The sequence below is a fragment of the Equus quagga genome, chromosome 12 (assembly GCF_021613505.1).
Source record: "Equus quagga isolate Etosha38 chromosome 12, UCLA_HA_Equagga_1.0, whole genome shotgun sequence".
In the NCBI taxonomy this organism is placed as follows: domain Eukaryota; kingdom Metazoa; phylum Chordata; class Mammalia; order Perissodactyla; family Equidae; genus Equus; species Equus quagga.
The window spans coordinates 81,999,183-82,024,782 of NC_060278.1; the positions used below are offsets into that span (position 1 = coordinate 81,999,183).

A 25,600-nucleotide genomic window follows, 5' to 3' on the forward strand; every position below is an offset into this window, starting at 1 on the left:
TGGCCAATAAGACAAGAGAAGGCAGTGGAGGCCTCTGATGGACAGGGCCAGCCCATCTGCCTTGGCAAGTGTGTTTGTCCAGAGGGCTGCAGAGTGTGGGCAAGTGGGTCAGGAAAGGACAGGGTTTCCAAAGGCCAGAGCCAAGGAGTGCTGCCAGGAGAGAGAGGAAGGCCTGAGACTGGGGCTGGACAGTGGGCTCTCTGGACAGTGGGTCAAAAAAGTGGCTTCCAGGGTCAGACAGCTAGGCCTGTGGGGTCTAGGGAACATGTCTCATGGAGACAACTGGGATTCATTGCGGGGGGGGGGGGGGGGGGGGGGGGGCAGTAAATGAGCCTGGGAGCCTTGCCTCTTTACTACCCCTTGTCCCAATCTCTGAGACAGGAGAACCAGAAGGTACCTAGCCTGGGGAGGAGAGAGGAGGCAGGAGGGGTGGCGTTACTCAAAATAGGCTCCCCTGTGAGCCAAAAGCTGCCTGACACAGCCCAGGTGAGGCCCTGCAGCCTCCGAGTGGGATGAAGCTCAAAACATCTGGGTAGTGTTTAGTTTGCTCTGTTCTGGTTCTGAGTAATGTCCTTCTGACAACTACCACCTTGGTCCTGGCCAGACAGCTGGGGGACTGAGTCCTCTGTGGCCAGATTCTGCTCCTTGCCAGGGTTCTCAGGGCTGAGCCTGTGTCCTGGGTTCTCAGGCCTGCTAGCGTGCCCCTACCCAGACCACAGTACCTGAGAGCAGAGATGGAGCAAAGGATACTTGCTCAGTTGAACTCTGGGGCTGTTGAAAAGCCCAGGGTGCAAGAAGACTGCCCAGAGGCATGGTTTAGAGGGGCCCCATGAGAGCTACAGCACCGCTGAAAAAAGCAGACCCATGCCAAGGAAGCAGACAAGAGAGGCTGGGTGGCCACCTGCATCTGTGTTTATTGTTCTGTTTTCCCCAACCTCAGCAGAGCAGAGTGTGAGGTCAGGGGCAGCTGAATCCATTCCATGGTTCTATGGGGCCAGCCAGAGTCATGTGTGGGTGGGGGCCACAGTCCATGAGACATCCATTATGGGGAAGACCCACAATTCTGGGGCCTGGCACCCCCTCTTCTGCACCCTCCATGTCCAAAGCCCCCACCGAGATTCCTGATGTGGCAAGCATGAGTGCGCAGGTCTCAAAAGGAGTGAGGCAGCTACAGGGTCAAGTGGCCATCGGAAGCTCCATGGGAGCCTGGGCAGGCCTCCCGAGGCTGCTGGCCACCACCCCTTGCCCTGGAGGTAAGTTGGGATGCTTGGCCAGATGCAAACAGGACCTTCCCAGGCCACCTCTCCCTGAGTTGTCCTCTTTCCCACAGTGCCCATCCTGTGCTCCTGTCACCCAATGCCCTTGGTCTGTACAAGGTATTTCTCTTCCAGAGGAACCGACCCAGGGAGTGAGGCCTGGCATCCTAGCACCTCCCCGGGATGCTCTCATGCCAAGAGCATCAGCACAGTGCTGGGCTTCCAACCAGCCCCAAGAAAGGGAGGTGAGAGAAGCCTGTGGGGCTGGGTGGGGCCTTGAGCATGGGGAGGAAGGCCTCTCCCCGTCCAGGCCCACGGTTTGAGGTCTGTCTGCAGCGCTGGCCCTGTATCTGTCTGTGCTGCTATCCAGGGCGTGGGTGTGATTCCTGGAGGGACCAACAGTCTGGTCTCAGTGGGGGCAACACCTGCAGACCTGGTGGGTGGAACGAAAGAAGATCCTGAAGGAAGGCTGGCTGCAAGGAGACAGGAAAACACTTCTCTCCACTTGCTCAGCTTGGGCCACCAGGATGGGCTATGTGGCCTGGACCTAGAGAAAGAGACTTGGACCCCAGCTCCCCATTCCTGCTAAGGTCTTTTGGAGAGGGAGCCCATCCAGGGCTGACCCAGCCAGAGACTTACCACAATTAGGAGTATGCCAGGCTCTGAAGCCCCCGGGCTGGAGAGTGGAACTTGTCGGAATCCTCAAAAGGCTGGTCTGCAATAACACAAGGAGAGATAACACATGGAGAGAAGCCATAATCCACGTGTAGCATGGGGACCTTATCTCCTGTCCCTCTCTGGGCTAGGGACAGCATGCAGGGTGTATAGCACTTTCTGAGGGCAGAGGTATCAAGAGCCTTGAAGGTAGTTGGTCACCCTTAGCCCTGGCCTGGGGCCAGCACAGCAGAGAGTTAGGTGACGTCTCTAACTAGACCTCCTACGAGGTGCAGCCCTGAGTCCTGGCTCCCCTAGCTTCCTCAATCGAGAGAGATGACTCTGGGCTCTTCTTCCCAGCCCTGCCTCCTTCAGAGGGCCTGTCTGACATATGACCAAGTACCAGGACAGAAAAGGAAAGAGCCAACACAGCAGCAGCCTGTCTTCCTCCCACATCTCCACGAAATTCATCACTTCCATCACCCCCGGCCCCTGCCTAACCCCCTCCCATGATGTGCTCAAAGGAGAAATCAGTGGCCTACTGTCCTCCGCACCCCTCATATTTTAAGCTCTAGACATCTTAAGACAAATTATCCAAAAATTGGAAACAAGGCAAAAAGTGACTGGGTACCCTTTAAATCATCCTAGAGCATTATTATCTAACAAGCCCACCCTAAGGGTCATGTTACTCTCGGGGACTTTTTTTGACTTGCTATACACTACCGGTTAGGGCTAGGCTTTGTTAAATTGGATGTTGACTTGGAGGAGATTGATAAATGGCAAACGACAACCATTTCACTAATGGGTGCAGGAGGGAGGACTTGGTCTCAATTTTTTATCTGTAAAATGGGGGAGGGGAAGCTGGGCTAAACCATATAGAAGGTCAGTCCCTTCCATCCAGTTACCCAGTCTCTCACAATGGTGTGTGCTACCCCCCAGTGGACACAGGGAGGCACAGGTCAAAGGCACGCAGCCGGTGTTGGGTGGAGTCCCTTCAGCTCCGAGAGTTTGCTCTGGGCTCAGGTGGATGGGGGTGGGGCCCTGGGGTAGTTTCCAGACCTTCTTCAACTGAGATGTGAGTCTCCTTCCCCAACCAAGTGGCCAGTTGATAGCATCCAGAGTGGTGAGCATCCCAAGCTATGAGGCCCAGGAAAGTGAGGTCCAGATGGACCTCCTTGGGCACCCGTAGAGCTCCCTGCTCTGCAGCCTCCAGGGAGAACTGGTCAACTGGTATGGTGAGATGTGGAGGGAGTGGGCCCCTCAAGCCCTGCTGCTCCACCACGCCCCAGTGGGGCAGCCCCGCTCACTCACCTGGAAGCCCCTCTCCGTGGGCTCTGGGGCAGGCCTGGGGTGGGGAGCTGGGCGGGCGCAGCACGGGGGCAAAGGCGCTCCTCTGTTTGACAGCGGAGATCATGTTGACAGGCGAGAAGGAGAAGACACTGGTGGTGGGGGCAGCGGCCGGGAGGGACATGGAGGAGGCAGCGGCCAGCGGGGGGCTAGAGGGCATGACTCCGGGGCGGGGCGGGGAGGGGCAGGTGCAGCAGGGAAGGCGGTGGGAGACACAACAGGGAGACAGCACCAGAGTGAGCAGCTCAGTTGGGGCCCTGGTCTGGGCAGTGGGCCCCACATGGGCTGCTGACCTGGGCACCAGGCTCAGACCTCAATGGGGGCTGTGAGGATTTTGGGGAGACCAGCACAGGGCAGGGACTAGAGACAAGCTGGAAGCGTCTGGGGTCTTGGGCCAGCACTCGCCTTTTTGGGGGTTTTGCAGACCCCTTCTCAGAACTGGAGGTGACAGGATAAGACTAGGTAAAAATGAAAGCAAAACCAGAACATCCAACAAAACTGAAGACTGGGAGGTATGCTCAAAGAGGGATGAGCAAGAGAAGGAACAAGTTAGAGTTCCCACTGAAAACCACCAGGATTCTGAGATGCTAAGAAACATTTATAGGCCCTGGGGTGCCAAGGTTAGAGTCAAAGATGAGAGTTCATAGCAGAGCTCGGGGAAGTGGTCAGGGATGAAGTTTGGGGGTATACATAAGCTCCTGTTATAAGGCTTCTCTGTCTAGAATCACAGCTCACACAACAAGCACCCTAACTTCCTCCACAAATATGTTCCCTTACCAATTACCCCCCACCCCAGGCACTCTGTTCTCTTCCAGCTTAATGCAGGTCCTTGCCATCTCCAGCCAGGGTCCAAGAGGCCTCCTGTATCTCCCTCTTCCAGCTGGTCCATTTTAAAGGAAGGTGTAGGGATCGACATCCTCAGATCTTCCTGTTCTCTAGCCCCCAGCCATCCAGGGCTGTGGCTTCTTCTCCTGGGAATAGCCAGGGAGCCTCCTGCAAACAGGCTTGGCCTGCCCCTCCTTCCTGCAGCGTCCTCTCCTGGGAGCTCCTGCCTGCCCAAGGCATCTCTGGATCCCCTTTCTACATCCTCATCTGAGCCCAATTCCCTGACTCTTTCTTCTGAAGACCCATAAGGCTGTGATTTTGAGTGTTGTCCAAGTAGCCGGCAACTCGGTGGGGCTGGGACCCTCCTGGAGGAAACCAATAGCCTGAGAAGGCTGCCTTTGGTATCAGAGCTGCCCCTGCCCCTCATGCAAAGATGCCTTCAACAGCTGTCCCTGTTCTAAATGTTCTCAGCCCCATGGATCTCCATAGATGACTTGAGACGGATGCCAGAAAATGTACTATATCTCTTCAGGCCTGGGGCTCACAGCCACATAGTGTAGCTTGGGTAGTACTGGGAGCTGTGGGTCAGTCCACGGCTGCTGGCAGCTAAAGCAGAAGACTAAAGGGAGGTCCAAGCAGACAGCCCCAGACTCTCTGTCTGGAACAGTTGTGGGTGTCATTCCACGCAGGTCCTGGCAAACTCAATGAGAATGACATCCCCTGGAGGTGTGCCACAAAGTACCATGCACATGGAGAATGGATGGGGATCTGGGTAAGCACCGGTTAAGACAATATCAGGAGGTGGGATGGACCTTCAGGTGTGTCCAAGGTGTCCCTAGCTGATGCTGGAAGTGGGGCTTAAGCAGCTCTAGAACTCTCAATCCTCTGGCTAAATGGGGAGACCCCAGGTGGGCTGGCTTCTGCCCCCTGGAGTAGTGTGTTCCTCTGCCGACAGCACTGTGTGCGGTGGGGAGAGTGGCTGGTATTCCAGTCCCCACCAGTTTCAAATCTGAGGGGCACCCAGAGAGAGGCTGTAAAAGTACTTTCCCAGAAGTGAAGGGAAGTGGGAGCAGTGGAGCCTGGTGTGAGCAAAGGGCCAGGAGAGATGGGGTTTTGGTTGGGCCACCAGAGCGTCATGGTCTGCGTGGACGCTGCCATACGAGGCTTTGGGTCCCAGAAGGGAGCGCAGGCCATGAGAAGAGAGCCAATCTCACATGCGCAGTCAGAAGGAACAGCACCCAGGAAGGCTGGGCAGGGGCCAGATATTCAGTCCTTAGCAAGAGCAAACATAAGCCAGAGGATGGGGAGAGGGAACTGCAGGAAAAGCCACAACCAGCTCCCCCTTGGGCAGCCTTCCCCATTCCTCTGGCTCAGCAGCGTCTCCCAGGACTTGAGGTATAACCTCTCTTACAATTGATAGGGAGGCTCCTTGCAGGCGAGCAGGGATGGAGTTAAACCCCGAGCCCAGTGCTTGGCACACCATAGATGTTTTATAGATGTCTGCTGAATAGCTAAACTATAAGGAGCTGGAAACAGGACATTCTTGAACTTGGTGTTGGAAGGAGTGACTTGAAGGCAGTGCAAAATGGCAAAAGCAGAAAATCTCTATTGCTCATCTACCCAGCTCTGAGCTGCCCCCCCAGTACGCCAGACAGAGGATGGTCACAGTGCCCACAGTCAGTGCTGAGACTATGAAATCATACACTCTTTCTGAATTGTGCCTGGGCTCTTTACGCACAGTGGCACACTCTGTTCTGAGAACAACCCTAAGCAAGGGGTGTGTGTGTGTGTGTGTGTGTGTGTGTGTGAGATACTGATCTCATTTTCAGAGAGGAAACTCAAGTTCAAAGAAGTAAAGTAACTTGCTGAATGTCAGACAGCTCCTGATTTGGACATCCAAACTCTGAATCCAGATGTCTGACCACGCAAAATTTGCTCGCTCTGCGCAGCCAGATAGCAGGGGACCACATCTTCCCTCCCGCGACCCCTGCCTCTCAGACTCAGGTTCCGGCGGGGCTCGGGGCCAGGGGAAGGACCGCTTTTCTCGAGCCCTGAGTTCCCTCAGGCTTCCGGCAGGGGGCGCCAGCCTCCTCTCGAAGTCCTGGCATGAGATGGAAAGGTGGCAGTCCGCCAGGTTTCAGCTGGACGTCTGCTCATCAAAGCCCGTTTCAGGAGGAGGGGAGCACTAGAAGCGATGTGTACCACTGGAGTCAGCGAAAAGAACTAAACGTGCAAGAACTGCTCTGGCCCTAAGGTCCTGGGATGTGCAATGGAGGGTGGGGTTAAGGCACAGGTGCCCAACGCAGAGAGGTTGCAGGCAGAGAGGGCTGGCCTGGCTCCCGAGGGGAAGGCCAGGGTCCACCCTCAAGAAACATGTGTGCCACCCCCGTCCCCGCGCCCGCCCGCCCTAAGAGCTCAGAATGGGCAGGGCTGAGCCCCATTCTGTTTCCCGGGACCCCGGTCCCGCCCTCTGCGGGTAGGGGACACTCACTGGCAAAGGGTGAGGTGGCTGTGGAGCCATTGAGGAAGCTAGGGGACCCGGGCACGCCGAGTCCGGCCACGCCAGGTGCCCCGTAGCCGCCGAGGCCGGCTCCGAGGCCGCTGCCGTAGCTGCTCTGCTGCGAGCCGGGGCTGGGCGCGAACCCGCGGGGGGACGCGCTGCTGCAGCTGCGCGCATAGCCTGCGAGAGAGCGGCAGTCAGGGGCCCTGCGCCGGCAGGGAAGGGGCCATCCGGGTGCCGGGCACTGCCGGGAGGGGGCGGCGGGACGCACCCGGCTCCGGCCCGGGCGTGGCGTCCCCGACAGCGATGGCCAGCGGGCTGCTGAAGGCGTTGATGCCCACGACGGCGGGGTGCGGGTGGCTTGGAGCCAGGGGTCCGAGTGGCGCGGGCGCACGGGGGGCGCTGTACAGAGCCTCAGCCACGTCCGCCGCGCGCTTCAGGAGGAGCTCCTGCGAAGACAAGAGCAGGGCACGGCCGAGGCAGCCGCAGGCGCCGGGAGGGGGACAGCCCCGGGCCTGGCAGCGCCAGGAGGCGGGCGGAAGCGCCATACCTGGTTACTGCTGGGCACTCCGTACAGAGCCTCGGCTAAGTCGGCCGCCCGCTTCAACAGCACTTCCTGGGGGCAGGGGAGGAGACAGAGGGACGGAGGGGCAGCCCCTGCGGTGGCGGAGGGGCTGGGAGCCTCCTCCTTCTCCCCACCTCGGCCACAGGACACCCTCATCCCTGCCCGGCAGCGCCCCTCTGAGTACCTTGGGCAGCCGCTCAGGATCTCCGGGGTGTCTGGGAATGACTTTCTGTAGCCTCTGGAATCCATAGTCAATGGTGGGCTCGTTCAGGGCTGGGGAGAGGGGCTGTGTTTGGAGGAAGGCCCCTCCCAGCGCCAGGCACTCAGGGCAAACCCTCAAGCAACCAGGCCAGGAGCCTGGCTGCAGACCCCTTCCACCCCGCCCAGCCCAACCCTCTCGGAAAACTCAGGGCACCCGGGTCAGCGAGATTTAGGAAGTTTCCTCAGTTCCTTTCTTTGCTCATTCATTTACTGAGCCAAGCCCTGGGCCAGGAGCTTGGCATTAACCCACATGCACTAAAAGATCCCACTTGTGATTAGAAAAAAAGGAAACTGTATGTACATATTAGCTTCTATATTCCTAGGGGCAGGGCTGAAGGGAGAATTTTCTGTCTGCATTTGGTCTTATCAGGAGCAAATTATTTATTGTAAAAAAGAAAAAACTCAACCATCTCCATTTATCACAGCTCAGGTGGACTCTGACCATTGGAGGTTAGCATGTTTTCCCAAGGAAGGGACTGGCCCACATCCAGAGCTCTCAGGGGGCCGCAGTGGCCTCCTGACCAGGTTCCAGAAGCCCTCATCCTCTCCTTTTCTACTCTCCTCCTCCTCTTCTGCAGCCTGGCCCAATCTAACTCACCAGCCTCAAACTACCTATCTTCTCCAACTGCAGGTTTAGTGAATGTTCTTTATTCTGGGTCTTTGTGTTTGTATTCCTTCTCCCAGAAGCCTTTCCTTCCCCATCTCTACCTCCCTATTCATCCCTCTGTCCCACCTTAGGCCAGTTTAGCCCACACTCCCTCCTGGAGGTTTTCTCTGACTGCCAGCCCCGCCACCTGCAACTCCATCTGCCCCACCCTGTGTTCACTGCTTGGCCTCCCCACTTTAGACTGGAACTCCCTGACAGTAAGCAGGGTCACTACCTAGTGTCCAGCGCCCCAGGAAAGGCTTGTTGTATATCCGTTGGGTGGGGTGCGGGGATGGGGAGAAGTGAGAGGCTTGGGCTGGGGCAGGGCAGGAGGGTGGAGGCAGAGAGAGTCCTGGCCCACGGCCAAAGAGAGCCAGGATGGGGGAATTCTACAATGGCTCTTCAGAGAATGGCATTCACTCATGTCTTGTGTTAACTTCTCACCTTGGCTTCCTGCAAGGGGTGTGTGTGTGTGGTGGGGGGTATGTTCATGTGCATGCACAGTGGAGCCTGGGGTGGCTTGGGGGAACCAACAGACTCAGGGAAGATTCGGGGAGCAGCGAGCCTATTTGGGGACATCTTTGAAATAAACACTCCCACGGAGATATTTTAGACCCTGAGAAGGGATGGGGGCAGGGGAGACGCCCTGGCAAGAAGCCCAAGGCCAGGAGAATTGTCTGGCCAGGGAGGGGATTCCATGCCACTCCGGGGAGGGGATCGGGAACTAGAGGCCAGGGAGGGAAACCTAGAAGAAACAGGGGAAGACTGTCCTGCGAGACGAGGAGTCACAGGGTACAGGCTGGGGCATGGGCGGAGATGCAGCTGTTTAGGGGGCGTGGTGACACAGTAGATACTCGGTAACTCGGACCCTGGGCTCCCGCGGGATGTGGCTCCTTCCACCAACCCAACTCCTTACCTGTGTAGACAAAGCGGCCCGGGGCTCCCTTGCAAAATTGCTTGGACTTGTAGGAGAGGGTCACCTCTACCACCCCAGGAATGTGCCGCGGGGGCGTCTGCACCCGTATGGCGTGGGGCGTGATGAGCTGTGAGGGGAGAGGGGAGGCCTGCGGTTCGACCGGGCGAGGGGAGGGCCCAGCCGCGAGGTCCGGAGGGAGACTGGCCGGGGTGGCCCACCTCGCTCCACACGAGCACGTTCCCAAACACGACCTGCAACCCGTCGAAGAAATTGTCGCCGATGACAATCACGGTGGCGCCCCCTGTGGTCCAGCCCTCTCCAGGGCTGATGGCCTTGATGCAGGGGGTGGCAGCTGGGAGGCAGGAGAGAAGGCAGGTCAGGGGCCCGCGCCAAGGTGGGAACTGGGGGGTTGGCTGGACCCGCGGCAGCCCGGGCTGGGCCAGGCGTCCTGACCTTCGGAGGGGTCCAGGCGGCGCGCCCTGCGGCCATGCTTGGAGTTGTTGTGCACAAACATGTTGTCAGACACGGCCAGCACGTGTCCATCCACGCTCACCGTCGTGGACACCACCACCTGCGGGGAGAGCCGAGGCCAGCCTGGTTGGGGCCCTCGGGGGCTCGCGAGAGGGGACTGATGCCGGGCACCAGCAACTTGAGGCTGATGGCTACATGATGGAATTCAGGGTCACTAGCACTGGGAAGAGCTTCAGGCCCTCAGGGACTGAGCTGGTGGAAAGGGGTCAGCTGGATTAGGTGACACCCACAGATGCACAGTCTCTAGCTGCCTAGAGGAACTGACGCCCAGGAGCTAGAAAAATCAAGAACCCTGGAAAAAACTCTGGCTCCTTGGACAGAGTGACTCCTGTTTTTGAACTCCCCCCTCCAGCCCCCCAGGCTGTATCCTTGGGGCTCCAAGGCAGGGATGGGTCTTAGGCATTTGGGAATAAGAGTTTTGGGTTGGGGGGCAGCATTAGCTAGAGAACCTATCAGTGGGAGCCCCCACCCTTGGGAGGAAATTGGGACTGCCTGCTCCCCCCAGCTCTTCACTGGGAGGGGTGTACAGGTTGGGGATGTGCTAAGGGCAGCTGCTCTCTGCTTCACGCTATGCAAATTAGCTGGGTCGTTAATCATGTAAAAATGTCACAATTAGCATCTCCTTAAGTGGGACTCTAATGAAGCCTCCCTTGGCAGCCAGCGTCAGTTGAGATGGAGCTGCCCCACCCCCAGCAGGCGTCAGGCCCTGAAGCACAGGGCTGGGCAGAGGTCTGCCCTGGGGCCTTTCCCAGCGTGGCAGGGCCACAGCCTCCCCCTCCCCCACTATCTGGAAAGGGTGGGTTTGCAGGGGGAACTATCCCCCCAGACCCACCTGGAAGCGGCGCATGTCTCGGGGATTCCCTGCATTCTTTAGGCAGTTCTGGTTGCATTTGAGGAAGAACTTGAGGAAGAACCTGAAACAGTGTGGTCGGTGGGCTCAAGGGTCTGGGGTTCTGGAAACAGATGAAGATCCAACTGCTTCCTGCCATGCTCCCTCCTGCAGGTGACTCCCCTCTGCCTGCTCACACACAGGTTCACACCCCATATTCCCATCATAAGCTGCATATACACAGGGTGTACACACTGAGGAGACCGGTCCCAAGGACTCCTTCACTACGCAGAATATGTCCCCATGGTGTACAGATCACACAGTGCTTGTCCCACAAAGTGTATGCTCATCACATTCACACAAATATACTCATCATAAAGAGTATGTCCATTAAATGTAGTATGTATACTGATTACTCATGAGCTATACCCATCACCCAATGTATACTCCATATATAGCAGGCACTCACATTTACCTGTAAACATCCCGCACCATGCATATTTGTCATAGTATATGCCCATCACACATAGAGTGCATCCATATCCCATGGCATATCCCTCCCCCAGAGTATACTCATCACCCACACAATGCATACTCGCCATAAACTGTATGTCCATTATATACACTGCATATGCCTTACATTCTATTACTCACAAAACATAGCCATAACACATAGCGTGTACCCCACACTCAGGGTATACCCTTCACAGGAGCGTATGCAATATGTGCTCCATATACAGCCTGTACTCATCACGCACACATGGCACACTATGCACACAAAGTCTGTATCCCTCACGTGGAGTGTGTAACTATCCTACATAGTATATGCACTGAAAGAATATGGAACACATAGATTATATATATGAATACACCATTTTACGTTGTATATGATCACCCAAAAGACGGTTGTTGCAAATACTGTATAGTCATCACATATAGCAAGCAGATCCCCCCACAACAAATCCGCCTGCCACATAGCAGATCCCCCTTAGACGTAGCAGATCTCTCTCACACATAGCAGATGCCCTGCCCCAGCACGTCCCCCTGGAAACAGATCTCCATGCCTTCTATGTCCATTACACACAGAGTACAAACCTAATTACACAGAGTAGATGCCCATCACAGACACACAGGTACCTTCAGACACGCTGTACAGATACACAGTGAAGATCTTCCTTTTCACATACAGGAATCAGGAAAAGGCACAGTATATGGAGTGATGAGGTTGCTTTTTAGACAAACACATGAGCCCTTGGTCCTCCAGTCCTTCCAGGCAGCTGGTTGGGATGGTGGGGCCTCGGTCCTGCCATGCACCAGTAAGATAACCCTGGACAATGCTCTGGTTTTGTACCCTTAGTGAACTCAGGATACTATCAATATCTGCCTTAGCCTCTACAGGACTCTATGAGTATCTGGGGAGATGTGCTTTATAAACTGTAAGGTGTTTGGCTAAAGTGTGCGGGGGTCCTGGCCTGTGGCACAGCCTTCTGGGCCACACTGTGAGTTTCTCCAGCCAGCTTCTTTGTTTTACCACTGCCCTCTGTTTTTTTTTTTTTTAGATTTTATTTTTCCTTTTTCTCCCAAAGCCCCCTGGTACATAGCTGTGGGTCCTTCTAGTTGTGGCATGTGGGATGCCACCCCAGCATGGCTTGATGAGTGGTGCCATGTCCGCGCCCAGGATCCGAACTGGAGAAACCATGGGCCACCGAAGTGGAGCACGCAAACTTAACTCGGCCGTGGGCCTAGCCCCTTGCCCTCTGGTTTTGAACCTCAAATTTGAACATCCATGGAACTCATCAGAGTTGCCTCCAGTCTACAAACATGAAATTCACATTCAGAGGAAGATTTGTTACAGGCTCTGAAAGCTAGTCCCTAAAGAGGAGGTCCTCAAGTGTTGGGACACCTGGAACAGAGGTGTGCCGGGGGCAGCCCCCCATTGGTGACTGGTGCAGCCACCAGTCACTTTCCTGGAGATGCACCTCCCCACGGGCCCTGCCTCTGTCCCCCTGCTGGCCCTTCAGCATCTGCCATATTCCCCCACACAAGAGGAGCCCCTCTGGGAGCCCCTTTCAGTTCTCTTTCCATAGAGACGTTACATCCGCATGCATTTCCATCCACAGTGGACACCACCCAAAATACTTTCCTGTAGTGTAGACCTTCTACACAACCCTGCAGAGCACTCTGAGGTGCAGACATACACCTTGTATGACCTCAAACAATGCACGCCCACCATGTACACACTCCATACCCCCCTATGCCCCGCAGTGCAGACAGCTTATATGCCCCAAACAGTAGTCATCATAGTAGAGACGCCCTATATACCCCTATAGGTCACCCCAAGGTGTAGACACAGCAAATGCTCCCAAATAGTACACCTGCGCAGTGTAGACACTCTATTCGCCTCACATTATATGCCATAGTATGATTCCCTAAACCCCTATAAGACATCTATGGTGTAGACACCCCTATGTCTACAGTAGTCACCTCCTGCATGTCCCACATTTATGTGACATAGAGTGTAGACATCATAATCACACATAGTGCAGACAAGTTCATTTAAATTCCATATTCATGTGCTCAGTCCTTTACAAGGTGCTGGAAGGAGGAGGGCAAAACACCAAGATAAGACACAGTCCCTGTCCTAAAGGGCATTAATGTTAATTCTTGGATATCACTGATGATGCACCAAGCATAGGAGTGTCTCAAAGATGACACGTACTTCCCTTACATCCACACGCGTGCCCATTGCACCCAACCCTGCCCCTAAACCTACGGGATCCAGAGGAAGGGTTCCTGGGATGGGGCCAGAGATGTAGGCTCCGGCCCAGGCACAGACTCGCTGTGAGACCCGGGGTAGATCCTGCATCTCTGGTATCCATCCTCATCTATGAACCAGGAGAGCAGCAGTGATTCATGGCTGCTGAGATGCCTTCCAGTGCTGCCTCTAGGACATTCTTTACTTCTGACCTCCCAAGGCCTCAGGCTGCTGTTTCCTGCAGGGTCCTGGCTCCCCATGGGGGAGCCCCCTCTGGCCCTTCTATAGCCCTTGCTCAGTAGGTTTTCCTACCTTTCCCCTTTCCAGTATAACTTATTTGAAGAAATAAGTTACAGGTTGCATTTGTCCTTTGGGTCTACACCAGTTACCATTTCCTGTCTGTCCAGTCTTTCTGGCCAACTCTAGGTTTGGGGGCCATCCCTCCCTGAGAGCCCCAGGGCCCTGCCGGGACCTCCATCTATGCAGACCTGCCCCGGAACATCTGTTTTTGAGCCTGGTTGGCAGAGTGGTTTTGAGTAAGAAGCAGCCAAGGCCTGGGCCCTCTGTGGGGGTGTTGAGGGTCAGTCCCCTTTTCCCTTCCCTCTGAACTCTTGGTCAGAGCCACACATTCATGCCATCAGTGGTAGAGCTGCTGAAATCTCTCCCACTGCCACTTGGTAGTGCGTGAGCTGCTCACAGCCCGCAGCCCACTCAGCCAGAGGCCAAACCAACGCAAACACCCTCTAGAGAGCCTGCTGCTATCGCTGCACCCTGCCCCCCAGAGCCTCAGGGCTACTGAGAACAATTATCCACAACATGAAAATAGGCATAAGGATGACTGCGAGTCCTTTCAAAGTCATCCTGGAACAGTAGTTTCAAAGAGTGGTGCCCAGACCAGCAGCATCAGCATCATCTGAGAACTTACTAGAAATTCAGAATCTCAGGCCCCAGCTCAGACCCTCTGAATCAGAAACTCTCGGGCTGGGGCCCAGACATCTGTGTTGTCATAAGCTCTCCAGGTGATTCTGGCGCACCCTAAGGTTTGAGAACCACTGCTCCAGAGCTGCACTATCTGATGTGGTGGCCACTAGCCCTGCTTGGAACTGAGCACCAGAAATGAAGTTAGTCTGAATTGAGATGTGCTGGAAGTGTAAAATATACATTGGATTTCAAAGACTTAGTTAGAAAAAAAAGAATGTCAAAATATCCCATTAGTAATTTTTTGGTATTGATTACATGCTGAAATGATAATATTTTGGACATATTGGGTTAAAGTATATTGTCACAATTAATTTTACCAGTTGCTTTTTGTTTTTTAAAATGTAGCTACTAGAAAATTTTAAATCACATATGTGGCTAGCATTATATTTATATTGACAATGCTGCTCTAGAGTGTTATGTTAACAAAGCCACTTATGAGTTATCTGATTCTCTAGGAGGAAGTAACTTTGACTGTATTTGCTATTGATTGGGGCCCAGACTCTGTAAAGTTAAGTGTTAATTTGCAGAAAGCTGCAAATGTGTTTTTTGGGGAAACGTAAATAATTCCCTCTCCCCTCCCCGCTCCTCCATATATATATATATGTATATAGTATATGTCAGTTCCTCTCAGCCTTCTTTGAACCAGCTATGTCATCCTGCTAGTTCTCTCATCAATAAGTCATAGAAAACTTCAACACATGCTCAGTAACAATATGTATGAGAATTACGTTTCTAACATTTTGAACATTATTCTTTAACAAGGGTGCCTGGCACCCAAAGGATCCTGCCTCCAAGGCTAGTGTCACGAACGCTGCATCACAGGGCCTGGAGTTGGGGGACTTCCATTCTGCTCTAGGGGAACAGGAAACAGGGCCCAAACTCTCCCCTGTCCCAGCAGTGCCTGGCTACTCCTCAGCCTCAGGGCAGGGTGCTGGGCCTGGCTTTCCCACCACTGAGGGGCAGACACAGCATCCACAGCTGCCAGGCTGCAGGGCCGGGGTTGGGGGAATAATGTGAGGACAGCCCAGGAGACTTGTCTGTAGGCTGGAACCCATGGGGTGACACTCTGTTCCACCCAGAGCAGTTGGGGAAGGATGAGAATGGAGTCAGGGAAGAGGAAGGAGGGGCAGCAGGTCCTCCAGGCCATGTCTGCGGGGAGGCCAGGGGTAGGGCTGAGAACTGGGGAGGGTCAGCGAAGCTGGTGGGAAGGGAGCCGGAGAGAGACAAATATACATGTGGATGTGGAAACTGAGGCACCGGACTCTGCTGGAAAGAAGAGAGCCTGGGCAGGGTCTCAGTAAGTGAGGGCAAGATTCTGGGACCTGGGACACCCCACAGGGTCCTGAAGTAAGAAGGGATGTGTACTTTGTTGAGGGTCTGTGAAGTCCTGCTTGTCACCAGGGAAGCACTCTCCACCAAGCCTGGATGAGCAGAGGGTGGGGTTGCGGACAGAGAGGTGGGAGAGTAGGGAGCGTAGGGGGATAGGGGATTGTGAGCAGCACCCCAACCTCTGTTGCCCTATGGGGCTGGAAGGGAGCCTGGGGAAGTCCCTTTTCCCTGGCTGGGCAGGGCCACAGGCTGGGGGATGCAAGAGGAGGCCAAGCCCATAGCCCCGGCTGACCTGAGACCCCCAAGGAGGGTAAGCATTTTAGGATGCCCCCTGGATTGGAGCAGGACCTGTGCCCAGCGTCATCCCCATTGTGGTCATGAGGCTCTTTAGGGGCATGGTCTCCTCATCTGGGCCTCATAGAAAGGGTTGTAAGACAAGGGTCAAGTGCAGGAGTTGCTGTTAGAATGACTGGAAGAAAACACCATAAATATAAGCAAGGGTTACAGATAAAATGCAAAACTATGCAAAAAAATTTAAAAAGTGATCTGGGTCTAATCTATCAAGCACAATCTATCAAGAAAGTGCCTGGAACTCTGCAGAACGTCACTTGAATTACCTTGTTTAAGCCTCTCATAATCCTGAGGGGGTGTAGGTCTGCAATCATTCCCACCTTACAGATGAGAAAACCGAGGATGAGCGAGAATAAACTGCAAAGTCACAGTAAATGCCAAAGTCGGGATACGAACTCAGGACTTCATGAATCACTGATACTGACAAGAGTCATGGGAAAGGCCCTCGAAGTGGGGTTCTCAGAGTGCAGCCCCGCCCCAGCCCTGAGGGTGGCGCTGCAGCAGGTGCAGCAAGCTCGGGTTCCAAAGCAGCCCGGAGAAGCAGGCTGTGCAGGGACCAGCCAGCTACTTCAGGGGATTTCCTCAAGGTTACAAATTCATCAGGGTCGCAAAGGAGACTCAGGTCCCCTTGCTCCTAGTTTTGGGCCTTTGGCTATTGTGACTGCTGCTCTTAGTCTGAGAAGATTTTCAGGGTTAAAGATCAGTTGTACAAGATAAGCCAACTGCTGAAGCTCAGTGGAGGGTACACGTGGTTCGTCACTCTATTCTGTCTACATGTTCAACATTCTCCACAATGAAAAGTTTAACAGGGGCCGGCCCAGCAGTGCAGCGGTTAAGTTCGCACCTTCTGCTTTTCAGCGGCCTGGGGTTCACCCGTTCAGTTCCCGGGTGCAGACATGGCACCGCTTGGCAGGCCATGCTATGGTAGGCATCCCACATATAAAGTAGAGGAAGATAGGCACGGATGTTAGCTCAGGGCCAGTCTTCCTCAGCAAAAAGAGGAGGATTGGCAGTAGTTAGCTCAGGGCTAATCTCTTCGTCAAAAAAAAAAAAAAAGTTTAACAAAATACCAGATGAAGAGGTGTGAGCAGTGGTCATTCAGTTAATAAAGTAATTAAAAGGTGGTGGTTACACATCATGACTCTGATGCCTATGATTTCAGTGAGACATAAGAGCAGTTCACACACACACCTACCTTACCGTATCTGAACTTAGTCTAGCCTTCCTAAAAACTTCTAATAAATGTTTTTTATTCCTCTCTGTAAAAACGACTCAAGAGGAAATTAAAATGAACCTTCCTTGTCAATGGAATATTCCTACCAAAGAAGCAACTGCTGCACTGAACATGACTCAAGTGCAAAAGTTTGACTTATACGTAACTTCTCAGGGGTGACACCACTGCATAAGGAAAGTTCCCCTACTGCAATGCTTTACTCAAAAGAGACAACAGATAAGCGAAATGTGGAGGTGACTGATGTGAGTCCACTGTTAAACTCTGGGTTCTCAGGGGATGGAACGCAGAGTGGGATGGAGAGCAGAGCAGGATGGAGCTGCTTGTTGGAAGCCAGTGTCCCGGTATCATGTGGTGGGTTGGTGCCTGCCTGGATTCCCCCATGCCCCAGCTCCTGTGAGTGTCGCCTGTTAAAGGGCTCCCAGCTGCCCCCACTACCCAAGAATTATCCTCAGCCAGAAGCATACGCTCCCCACCAGCAACCCACAGCCAAAGACTGACATAACAAGGAGGACCAACTCTATTCATACTCCAGAACTCCCAAAGGATCAGGAGGATGCTATCCTGCAGCTGAAACTATTTCCTTCTAAGCTCCTTCTCCTGCCCATCCTGCTCCCCTCACTCCTTTTCTCCCAAGAGCTCTCCTCCAATAAATCACTTTCACAAGGATTCCCCTATCCGGCTCTGCTTCTAGGAATCTTATCCCAAGAAACCAGGTCACAGAGCTTTTCACCAGCTTTTTCCTCCCTGCATCCCCATGAGATACCTACTTAGAGCTGAAATTATGTTCCCACTTCCAAAGAGAAAGTTGTTAGTAACTGAAAGAGCTGGACTGAGCCCAAGAGTGCTTGCAACTACAGACTGTTAGGAGCAAAGAAACGAATGTCTGGATTGCAAGCACTGTGCTTTTCCCAAAATGATATCCACTACCTGCATGTGGCAACTGAGCACTTGAAATGCAGCTAGTGTGACTGAGAAATTAAATTTTCAATTTCATTTCATTTTTAAAGATTTTATTTATTTATTGTTCCTCCTTCTCCCCAAAGCCCCCCAGTACATAGTTGCATATTCTAGTTGTGCCTCTGGTTGTGGCATGTGGGATGCTGCCTCAGCGTGGACTGATGAGCAGTGCCAGGTCCGCGCCCAGGATCCGAACTGGTGAAACCCTGGGCCGCTGAAGCGGAGCACGCAAACTTAACCACTTGGCCATGGGGCCGGCCCCATTATTTGATTTTAATTAATTTAAATTTAAGTAGTCAAATGTGGCTCATGGCTACTGTATCAGACAGTGCAGACCTAGAACGAAGAAGTGATGTGAATGGATACATGGGTTGGGGCAGCGTGTTCAAAACAACAGAGCACCCTGTGTATGAATGCCTTGGGAAAGAAAGCAGATTGGGAGCAAAGGGTAGAATAAAACTAGTATTTATTTCCAAGTCCAAAGTTGGCATTACAGCCTACAGCCTGTGATGGGGAAATGGCGGGGCGGGGGGGGTGTCCTCTGCTAATTTAACCCCAAACGGCTTGCCTTTGAGCTCATGAGGCTCAGAAGAAACAGAACATCTTCTGGGGCAGCGTCTGTGTTTTCATTGTCTGCTGCTGCTCCCTGCCTCCAGCTCGAGGACAGAGGAGGGTACAGATGACTGGACCATTTAAAAAATGTATTCAACACTTTCTATGTGTCAGGCAGTGGAATCTAGAGGTGAACAAGATCTTTTTTAAAGATTTTATTTTTCCTTTATCTCCCCAAAGCCCCCAGGTACACAGTTATATAGTTTTAGTTGTGGGTCCTTCTAGTTGTGGTATGTGGGATGCCACCTTAGCATGGCTTAATGAGCAGTGCCGTGTCCATGCCCAGGATCCGAACCGGCAAAACCCTGGGCCGCCGAAGCTGAGCGGGTGAACTTAACCACTCGGCCACGGAGCCGCCCCTGAACAAGATCTTAAGGAAATTACAATCAAGCAGGAAAGAGAGAAACTCAAAGTACAACCAGTAAGATAGAGTGGTGGGCATGCAAGATAACTTGCCAAGTGTAATCTGCAGCAGTCACTTGGCCTGGGGGAGGTGGAAGGGTTCCTAGAGGTCGCATATGATCCTGGGCATTTGGGGTCTTGGAGGACCAGGGGCATTTTCCCTAGAAGAGGAGTAGGAGGCAGGGGCTCTCCATGCAAAGGGAATTACAGCCCTGCCAAGGGGCAGGTGGCATGCATGGCACACTTTCCCAGTGGTGCCTGACAAGACTGAGGAGGGCAGCTGTGGACCTGGCCCTGGGGAGTTGGTACCAAATCATGTGGATTTTGACCTGTGGGTGATGGAGAGTCAGCAGGGGGTGCCTTCTTGGTTGTGTCATTTGGAAGAGTCATTTTGCCTCCAGGGAGAAGCAGGTACCAAAGGGCCTAGGCCAGAGAAGTGATGGTGAATGAGGAGTTGGTGCGAGAGTCCAGGCCCAGGTAGGGGTGGCCCAGGTGGGGGTGGCACACACTACTTCCCAGTTTTGATCTGGGACAGCAGCCAAGGCCCAGTGTCCCCAGGACCATAGCCACCTGCCAGGCCTGGACCTGGCCTCCCCATCATGATCCCCACTCGGGACAGAGGTGGCTGCAGTGCAGATGGGCTGGGGGACTATAAATAGCCAGCGCATACATTAGCATGCCAATGCACCCGCACCCCATCCTCTATGCTAATGGCCCACCATGCGCCTGAACACCTTCTGTTCCCCTGCATGCATTTGCATGCACAATTAGCATAATCTTGTATAATTAATGAACAGCGTCAATTTTAGCTCCTAAGTAATTTGATTAACATGTTGATAGGGCACTTACTAGGCTCTCCAAACCTCGGGGCTGGGCATGGGGCCTGAGGAGAGGGGGAGAGGAGTTGGAAAGACTGCTAAGGGGCCCCCAGCTGCCCATGAAGAGTGGTGGTGACTCCACTTTCCCCTACGGGGCCTGAGGGGAGGGGGAAAGGGGTGAAGGGGCTGCTAATGGGAGGCCTCTGGGCACCCCATGTGGAGTGTCAGGGACAGGCTGGAGTGGTGACAGTGGGTCACCTAAGCATGAAGTCCATTTGTGCTCATTTGAACACACATCACCTGCATGTCCCCCCAGCCCAGGGAGTCTTCTGTAAATGCAGAATATTGGACTCCATGGGAAGAAGAGACGAGGAGGAGGGATGGAGAACAGGTAGGATGCAGGGCTGGGGGATGGACAGGCAGACGGAGCCACAGAGGAGGAAGGTGTGCTTGTGAGTAATTTGGGGATATAAAGGGGAAGATGGGGGTCCCAAGACTGAAGGGAAGAAGTTGAATGCGCCTCTGGCCTTGGGCGGGTGAACCAGGCTCCAAAGCCAGAGACCTTGGCACCTCCTATGTATGAATCATGAGAGAGGCAGAGGTGGGGGTTGGCAAGGCCTGGCACCTTCCACAATGTGCCAAGCGACCCAGGGCAGAGAGAACAGACAGAAGGCTGAGAGTGTCCCCTTCCTATTCGGAGAAGGACCCAATCCCAGCCCGGACATCCTAGGGCCCCTGGCAGAGGCTCATACTCCTCTCCTGCTCATCTGACTGTGGTCAGAGTCAGAAAGTTCTTCCTTGGCTTTAACTGACTTTCTTGCTGCTGTCTAGGCTCAGTTGCACATACCCTCTAAGATGGTCCATTGCAGGGAGGGCGGAGTCGGGTATGAAATGATATGGTGGCAGGCCCTGGGCTGGGCACTGCATAAATGCATCTTACTTAACTTCACAACCTCCCTACTGGTTGGGGTTAAGAGTCAGCTCCATTTTACAAATGAGGAAACTGAAGCTGAGGGAGGTGAGCCCTTGCTCTGAGCCATATAGCCGGACATTCCAGGTTAGCTTGAGTCCTCAAACCCTGAAGAACCCTTCACTTTATGGAAAGAATTTGTCAAATTGCAGACATTTCATTCACTAGCCATCTCCCACTCCACCTATTACGGTCCCCAGGCCTCCTCATGCCTTCATTCACCCTGTCCTCCAATATCCTCTGGGGACATTGTCCACAGCTCTACTCCTGCCTCAGCATGGGGGCCACTCTGACTCTGAGCTTGGCTTCAGTTGCCCAGAGGTCTTCTCTTAAGTCCTTGCTCTGAATTAAGGGCGGCTGGGGGACCCTGTCCTTGTAACTGGCATCCCAGCCCACGTGACTCCCAGGGTGCATGAGGGAATCTCTCATTAACCCCTTCTGCTTCTCCCTCCCTCAAATGCTCCCAGCTCTGAAAGGGGTGGGGTGAGGGAAGGAAGTGTAGTTCATTCTGCAGGCAAGAGGGAAAACCTCAGCCCCTCTTCAGCATTGACCCAGCAGGAAGGTTCTAGGACCTTAAGGGGGAAATTGCCAGAATGGGCCCTAGACAGAAGCCTATGCTTACAGCATCAGTGGGGGAGCAAAGAGAATCTACTGAAAAGGCTGGAAGGAGATGGATGCTGTTGTGAGCTTATTTTATGGCTGCAGAGAAAAATCAGTGAATGTCACATTGACCACTGGGTAAGGAAGCGGGGCCGATTCTTTTGCAGCTCCGTAACCCTTCTCATCAAATTGCACTTGTCAGGTTATGCCTGATCTAGGGATTGGGGTCTAAGTTTGCCCACAACAAGATAGACTAGAGTTTACCTCTGCCAAGTGGCTTAGACAAAACCTATTTCAACAGCGTCACTGCACAACATCCACCGTGCACCAAGCACAACTACGTGCCAGAGAGTGTCCATTGCCCACCCCTGGGAGCCAGAGAAGGAGAGCTGTGGGCCTCCCATGGGTGGGAATCTTCCCCACCCACTCCTACACCAGTCATCCTGGCCAATTAAGGAAACCTTTGGTCTTAGAGCTGTGATGTCCAATAAGGTAGCAACATGTGGTTGCTTATGTTTAAATTAATTACAATAAAATAAAATAAAAAATTTAATTCCTCAGTGACAGTAGCTACATTTCAAGTGTCCAGCAGATGTATGTGATTATTGGCTACTGCATTGGTCAGAGCAGAACATTTCTATCATTGCAAGTTCTACTGGATAATGTCGTCTTAAAGCCTTATATTATTCTCTATTTCCTCTTATCATTATATAAAGGCTCACATAATTATGTTTTGTCCCCTCAACTGCTCTATAAGCTCTCAGTGGGCAGGAATCATTGTTTAAACTTTTCTCTCTTCTCCCAAGCATCCATCATAGTACCTGCCCCACAGCAGGTGCTCATTGATTCATTATGGAATTCAAGAGTCAAAATTACTGTGATAGAATGAATGCTAGACCAAAGCCCCCAAATCACTTTTAACAGGAAACAAGGTAAAATCTTAAACTTAGATTAAAAATGTCAATTGCAGGATAGAACATTGAGAATTGCAGATCAAGGACTCTGAAAATGCGTTCCTCCATAAAGCAACAGGAACATAGGCAAAAACAGTCAAAACCAACTTTTTCAGAACTCTAAAAATTAACAAAAGCTTGCAACAATCCAAGGAGTATTTACCCAAGAAAAATGGCTGAATCTTAGTAAGAACAGAGAGCTTTGCAGTGTTTTAATTTGCCCTATGCCCATCCCCCTCTCCACAGCTCTGCCGTAGCCTTGAAAATCAGCAGCCTTGCAAACATGGCAGTTGTGAAAACTAGCAGCCTAATAGCCACTGGAAGGGACAGACTGGATTTGGAGCTTCTCAACAGTTGTCTGTATCCCCAGACAACTGTCATTATTTGACCTGTCTGGCAGCTCCCTGACAACCCCATTCACAGGACTTGTTGTCACTTTGACCTGACTCAGAGCTTGCTTGGTGGGAAAAGCCCTATCCTTAGGGTGTTGAAAACAACCAGGGGAAACTGTTTAACACTGCTGTTGATTGAGGCAGAGATACCAGTTGGGGCAGACAGGAGTCTGGCCAAAAAATTTTAAAGGAAAAGTGGGAATGAGATGTTCTTGGGGGGCTCTGAAAAGTTCTTATATGTTCCTGGAGATCTAGAAGGCAATGTGTATGTGCAGGGAACAGCATATGCCCAGGAAAGATCTCAGAAGGCCCTAGTCTCTCATCTCTAGCTGACCTAGGAACCCTGTACAAGCACAAATTAAAGGTTAAGGGAGAGTTTTAAATTGCTGGAGCATTGAAGTCATGCCCAACACACAGAGAACCTTTCAGCAAAAGGTTGAAGACTTACTGGTTCAAGGCATTTAAGGAAACACCTGTCCACTCACGAACTGACCACTAAGCTAACTGAACAGAAACGTCAGTGATCACACATGACAGGGAATACAGGCTTTATAGAAGTAGTCCAGGAAAGTCACTAAACAAACAAACACTGGGAAGAGGGATCTTATTTCCAGACTTACCACATTCTATTATTAAAATATCCAGTTTTCAACAAATAATTATGACACATGCAAAGTAACAGGAAATTATGGACCATATGTGAGAAATAAAGGACTCAATAGGAACTGTCCCTGAGGAAGCCCACATGTTAGACTTACTAGACAAAGACTTTAAATCAGCTATTATAAATATGTTCAAAGAACTAAAGGAAACTATGTCTCATGAATTTAAGAAAAGTAGGAGAATGATATATCACTCAATACAGAACATCAATAAAGAGATACAAATTACAAAAAAACCCTCAAATTTAAATTCTGGAGTTGAAACAAAAATTTTCTAGAGGAACTCAACAGCATATCTGAATTGACAGAAGAAAAAAATCAGTGAACTTGAAGATAAGTCAATTGAGATTATCCAGTTCTGGAGCAGAAAGAAAAAAGAATGAAGAAAAATGAACAGGGCCTAAGATGTTATGGGACACCATCAAGCATACCAACATAGGAAAAATGGGAGTCTCAGCAGGAGAGAAGAAAGGGAAAGGGGCAGAAAAGAAAGAAGAAACAATGCCCCAAAACTTTCCAAATTTGATGAAAAATCTTATTCCTCTCATCCAAGAAACATAATGAACTCCAAGTAGTATGAACCTAAAGAGATCTACGTGTATACACATCACACTCAAACTGTTCAAAGACAAAGACAAAGAAAGAACCAAGGAAGCAAAAAGAGAGAAGCAACTCATCACATACAAGGGATCCTCAGTAAGATAACAGCAGACTTCTCATCAGAAACCATGGAGGTCAGACAACAGTGGGAAGACATATTCAAAGAGCTGAAAGAAAATGACTGTCAACCAAAAATTCTACATCCAGCAAAATTATCCTTCAGAAATGAAGGATAAATTAATTAAAATTAAATAAACATGAAGGATGAATTAAGACATTTCCAGATAAACAAAAACTGAGAGAATTCATCACCAACAGATCTTTCCTACACAAAATACTAATGTGAGTCTTTCAGTCTGAAATGAAAGGACACAAGGCAGTAATTAGAATCCACATGAAGAAACAAAGAGTCTTAGGAAAAGTAACTATGCAGAATATAAAAGACATTACAAATTTATTTTTGGATAGAACTACTAGGCAGAAGATCAGCAAGGAAACAGAAGACTTGAACAACCCTCTTTATTGCAGCTCATAAAATAAATGTTACATTTTATGTAACACTTTTAAGATGTAGCATCATAAAGATTTCATTTCTACCTAGGTTAGTATACATTAAACATGATCTCAATGAAAATTACACACAATCAATAGAGTGGAAAGAAAACATAAAGAATGGTAGAAAATATATGCAATCATATATCTAATAAGGGGTTAATATACAGAATATATAAAAGACTACAACTCAACAACAAAAAAACAAATAACCCAATAAAAAAATGGGCAAAGGACTTTAACAGGCATTTCTCCAAAAATGATGTACTAATGGCCAACAAACATCTGAAAAGATGCTCAAAATCACCTATCATTAGAGAAATGCAAATCAAACCCACAATGAGATATCATCTCACAGCTGTTAGGACGGCTACTATAGAAAAAAAAGACACAAATTTTGGTGAGGGGGTGGAGAAATTAGAACCCTGTGCACTGTGGGTGGGATCATGAAATGGCACAACTGCTATGGAAAACAGTATGGTGTTCCTCAAAAAAATTTAAAAAACTATTGTATGATCCATCAATCCCCTTTTTGAGTATATATACAAAAGAACTAAAAGCAGGGTCTCAAAGAGATATTTTCACACTCATATTCATAGCAGCATTATTCATAATAGTCAAGAGATGGAAGTACTCAAGTGTCCATTGATGGATGAATGTGATATATACATAAAATGGAATATTATTTACCCTCAACAAAGAAGGAAATCCTGTTACATGCTGCAACATGGATGAACCTTGAGAACAGTGCTAAGTGAAATAATCCAGAGATGAAAAGACAAATACTGTATGATTCCACTTATATGAGGTATCCAAAGTAGCCAAATTCATAGAAACAGAAAGTAGAATGGTGGCTACCAGGACTTGGGAGAAGCGAAAATGGGGAGTTGTTTAAAGGGTATGGAGTTTCAGTTCTACAAGAAGAAAAAGTTCTGGAGATGTGTTGCACAATAATGTGAATATACTTAACACTGCTGAACTGTACAAAAAAATGGTAAAGATGGAGGAGTGAGGTCAGCATCATGGTGGAGTGAGCTGTTCCCTTAGTCTCTTCCCCCTAAGTTACAACCAAATGGACATTCATTAACCAACAGAGGTTCTC

The 25,600-nt window shown here is 51.3% G+C and overlaps 1 protein-coding gene across 8 annotated transcripts in view; it reads right to left on the reverse strand.

The window, feature by feature from the left end:
* Positions 1-894: 894 nt before the first annotated feature.
* The window catches only part of EBF4 (EBF family member 4), a 64,696-nt gene continuing 39,990 nt past the window's right edge, over positions 895-25,600 (reverse strand). For 4 of the 8 annotated variants that reach the window (XM_046680119.1, XM_046680117.1, XM_046680118.1 and 1 more), the window contains 11 exons: positions 10,334-10,415; positions 9,424-9,541; positions 9,189-9,322; positions 8,971-9,097; positions 7,332-7,420; positions 7,133-7,198; positions 6,854-7,031; positions 6,574-6,762; positions 3,222-3,419; positions 1,896-1,971; positions 895-1,689 (listed from right to left, as the gene is read on the reverse strand). In XM_046680119.1, the coding sequence (XP_046536075.1) occupies positions 1,901-1,971; positions 3,222-3,419; positions 6,574-6,762; positions 6,854-7,031; positions 7,133-7,198; positions 7,332-7,420; positions 8,971-9,097; positions 9,189-9,322; positions 9,424-9,541; positions 10,334-10,415 (1,252 nt within the window). In that variant the 3' untranslated portion in view covers positions 895-1,689; positions 1,896-1,900. The other 4 variants (XR_006891301.1, XR_006891300.1, XM_046680120.1 and 1 more) reach the window with 3 other exon arrangements.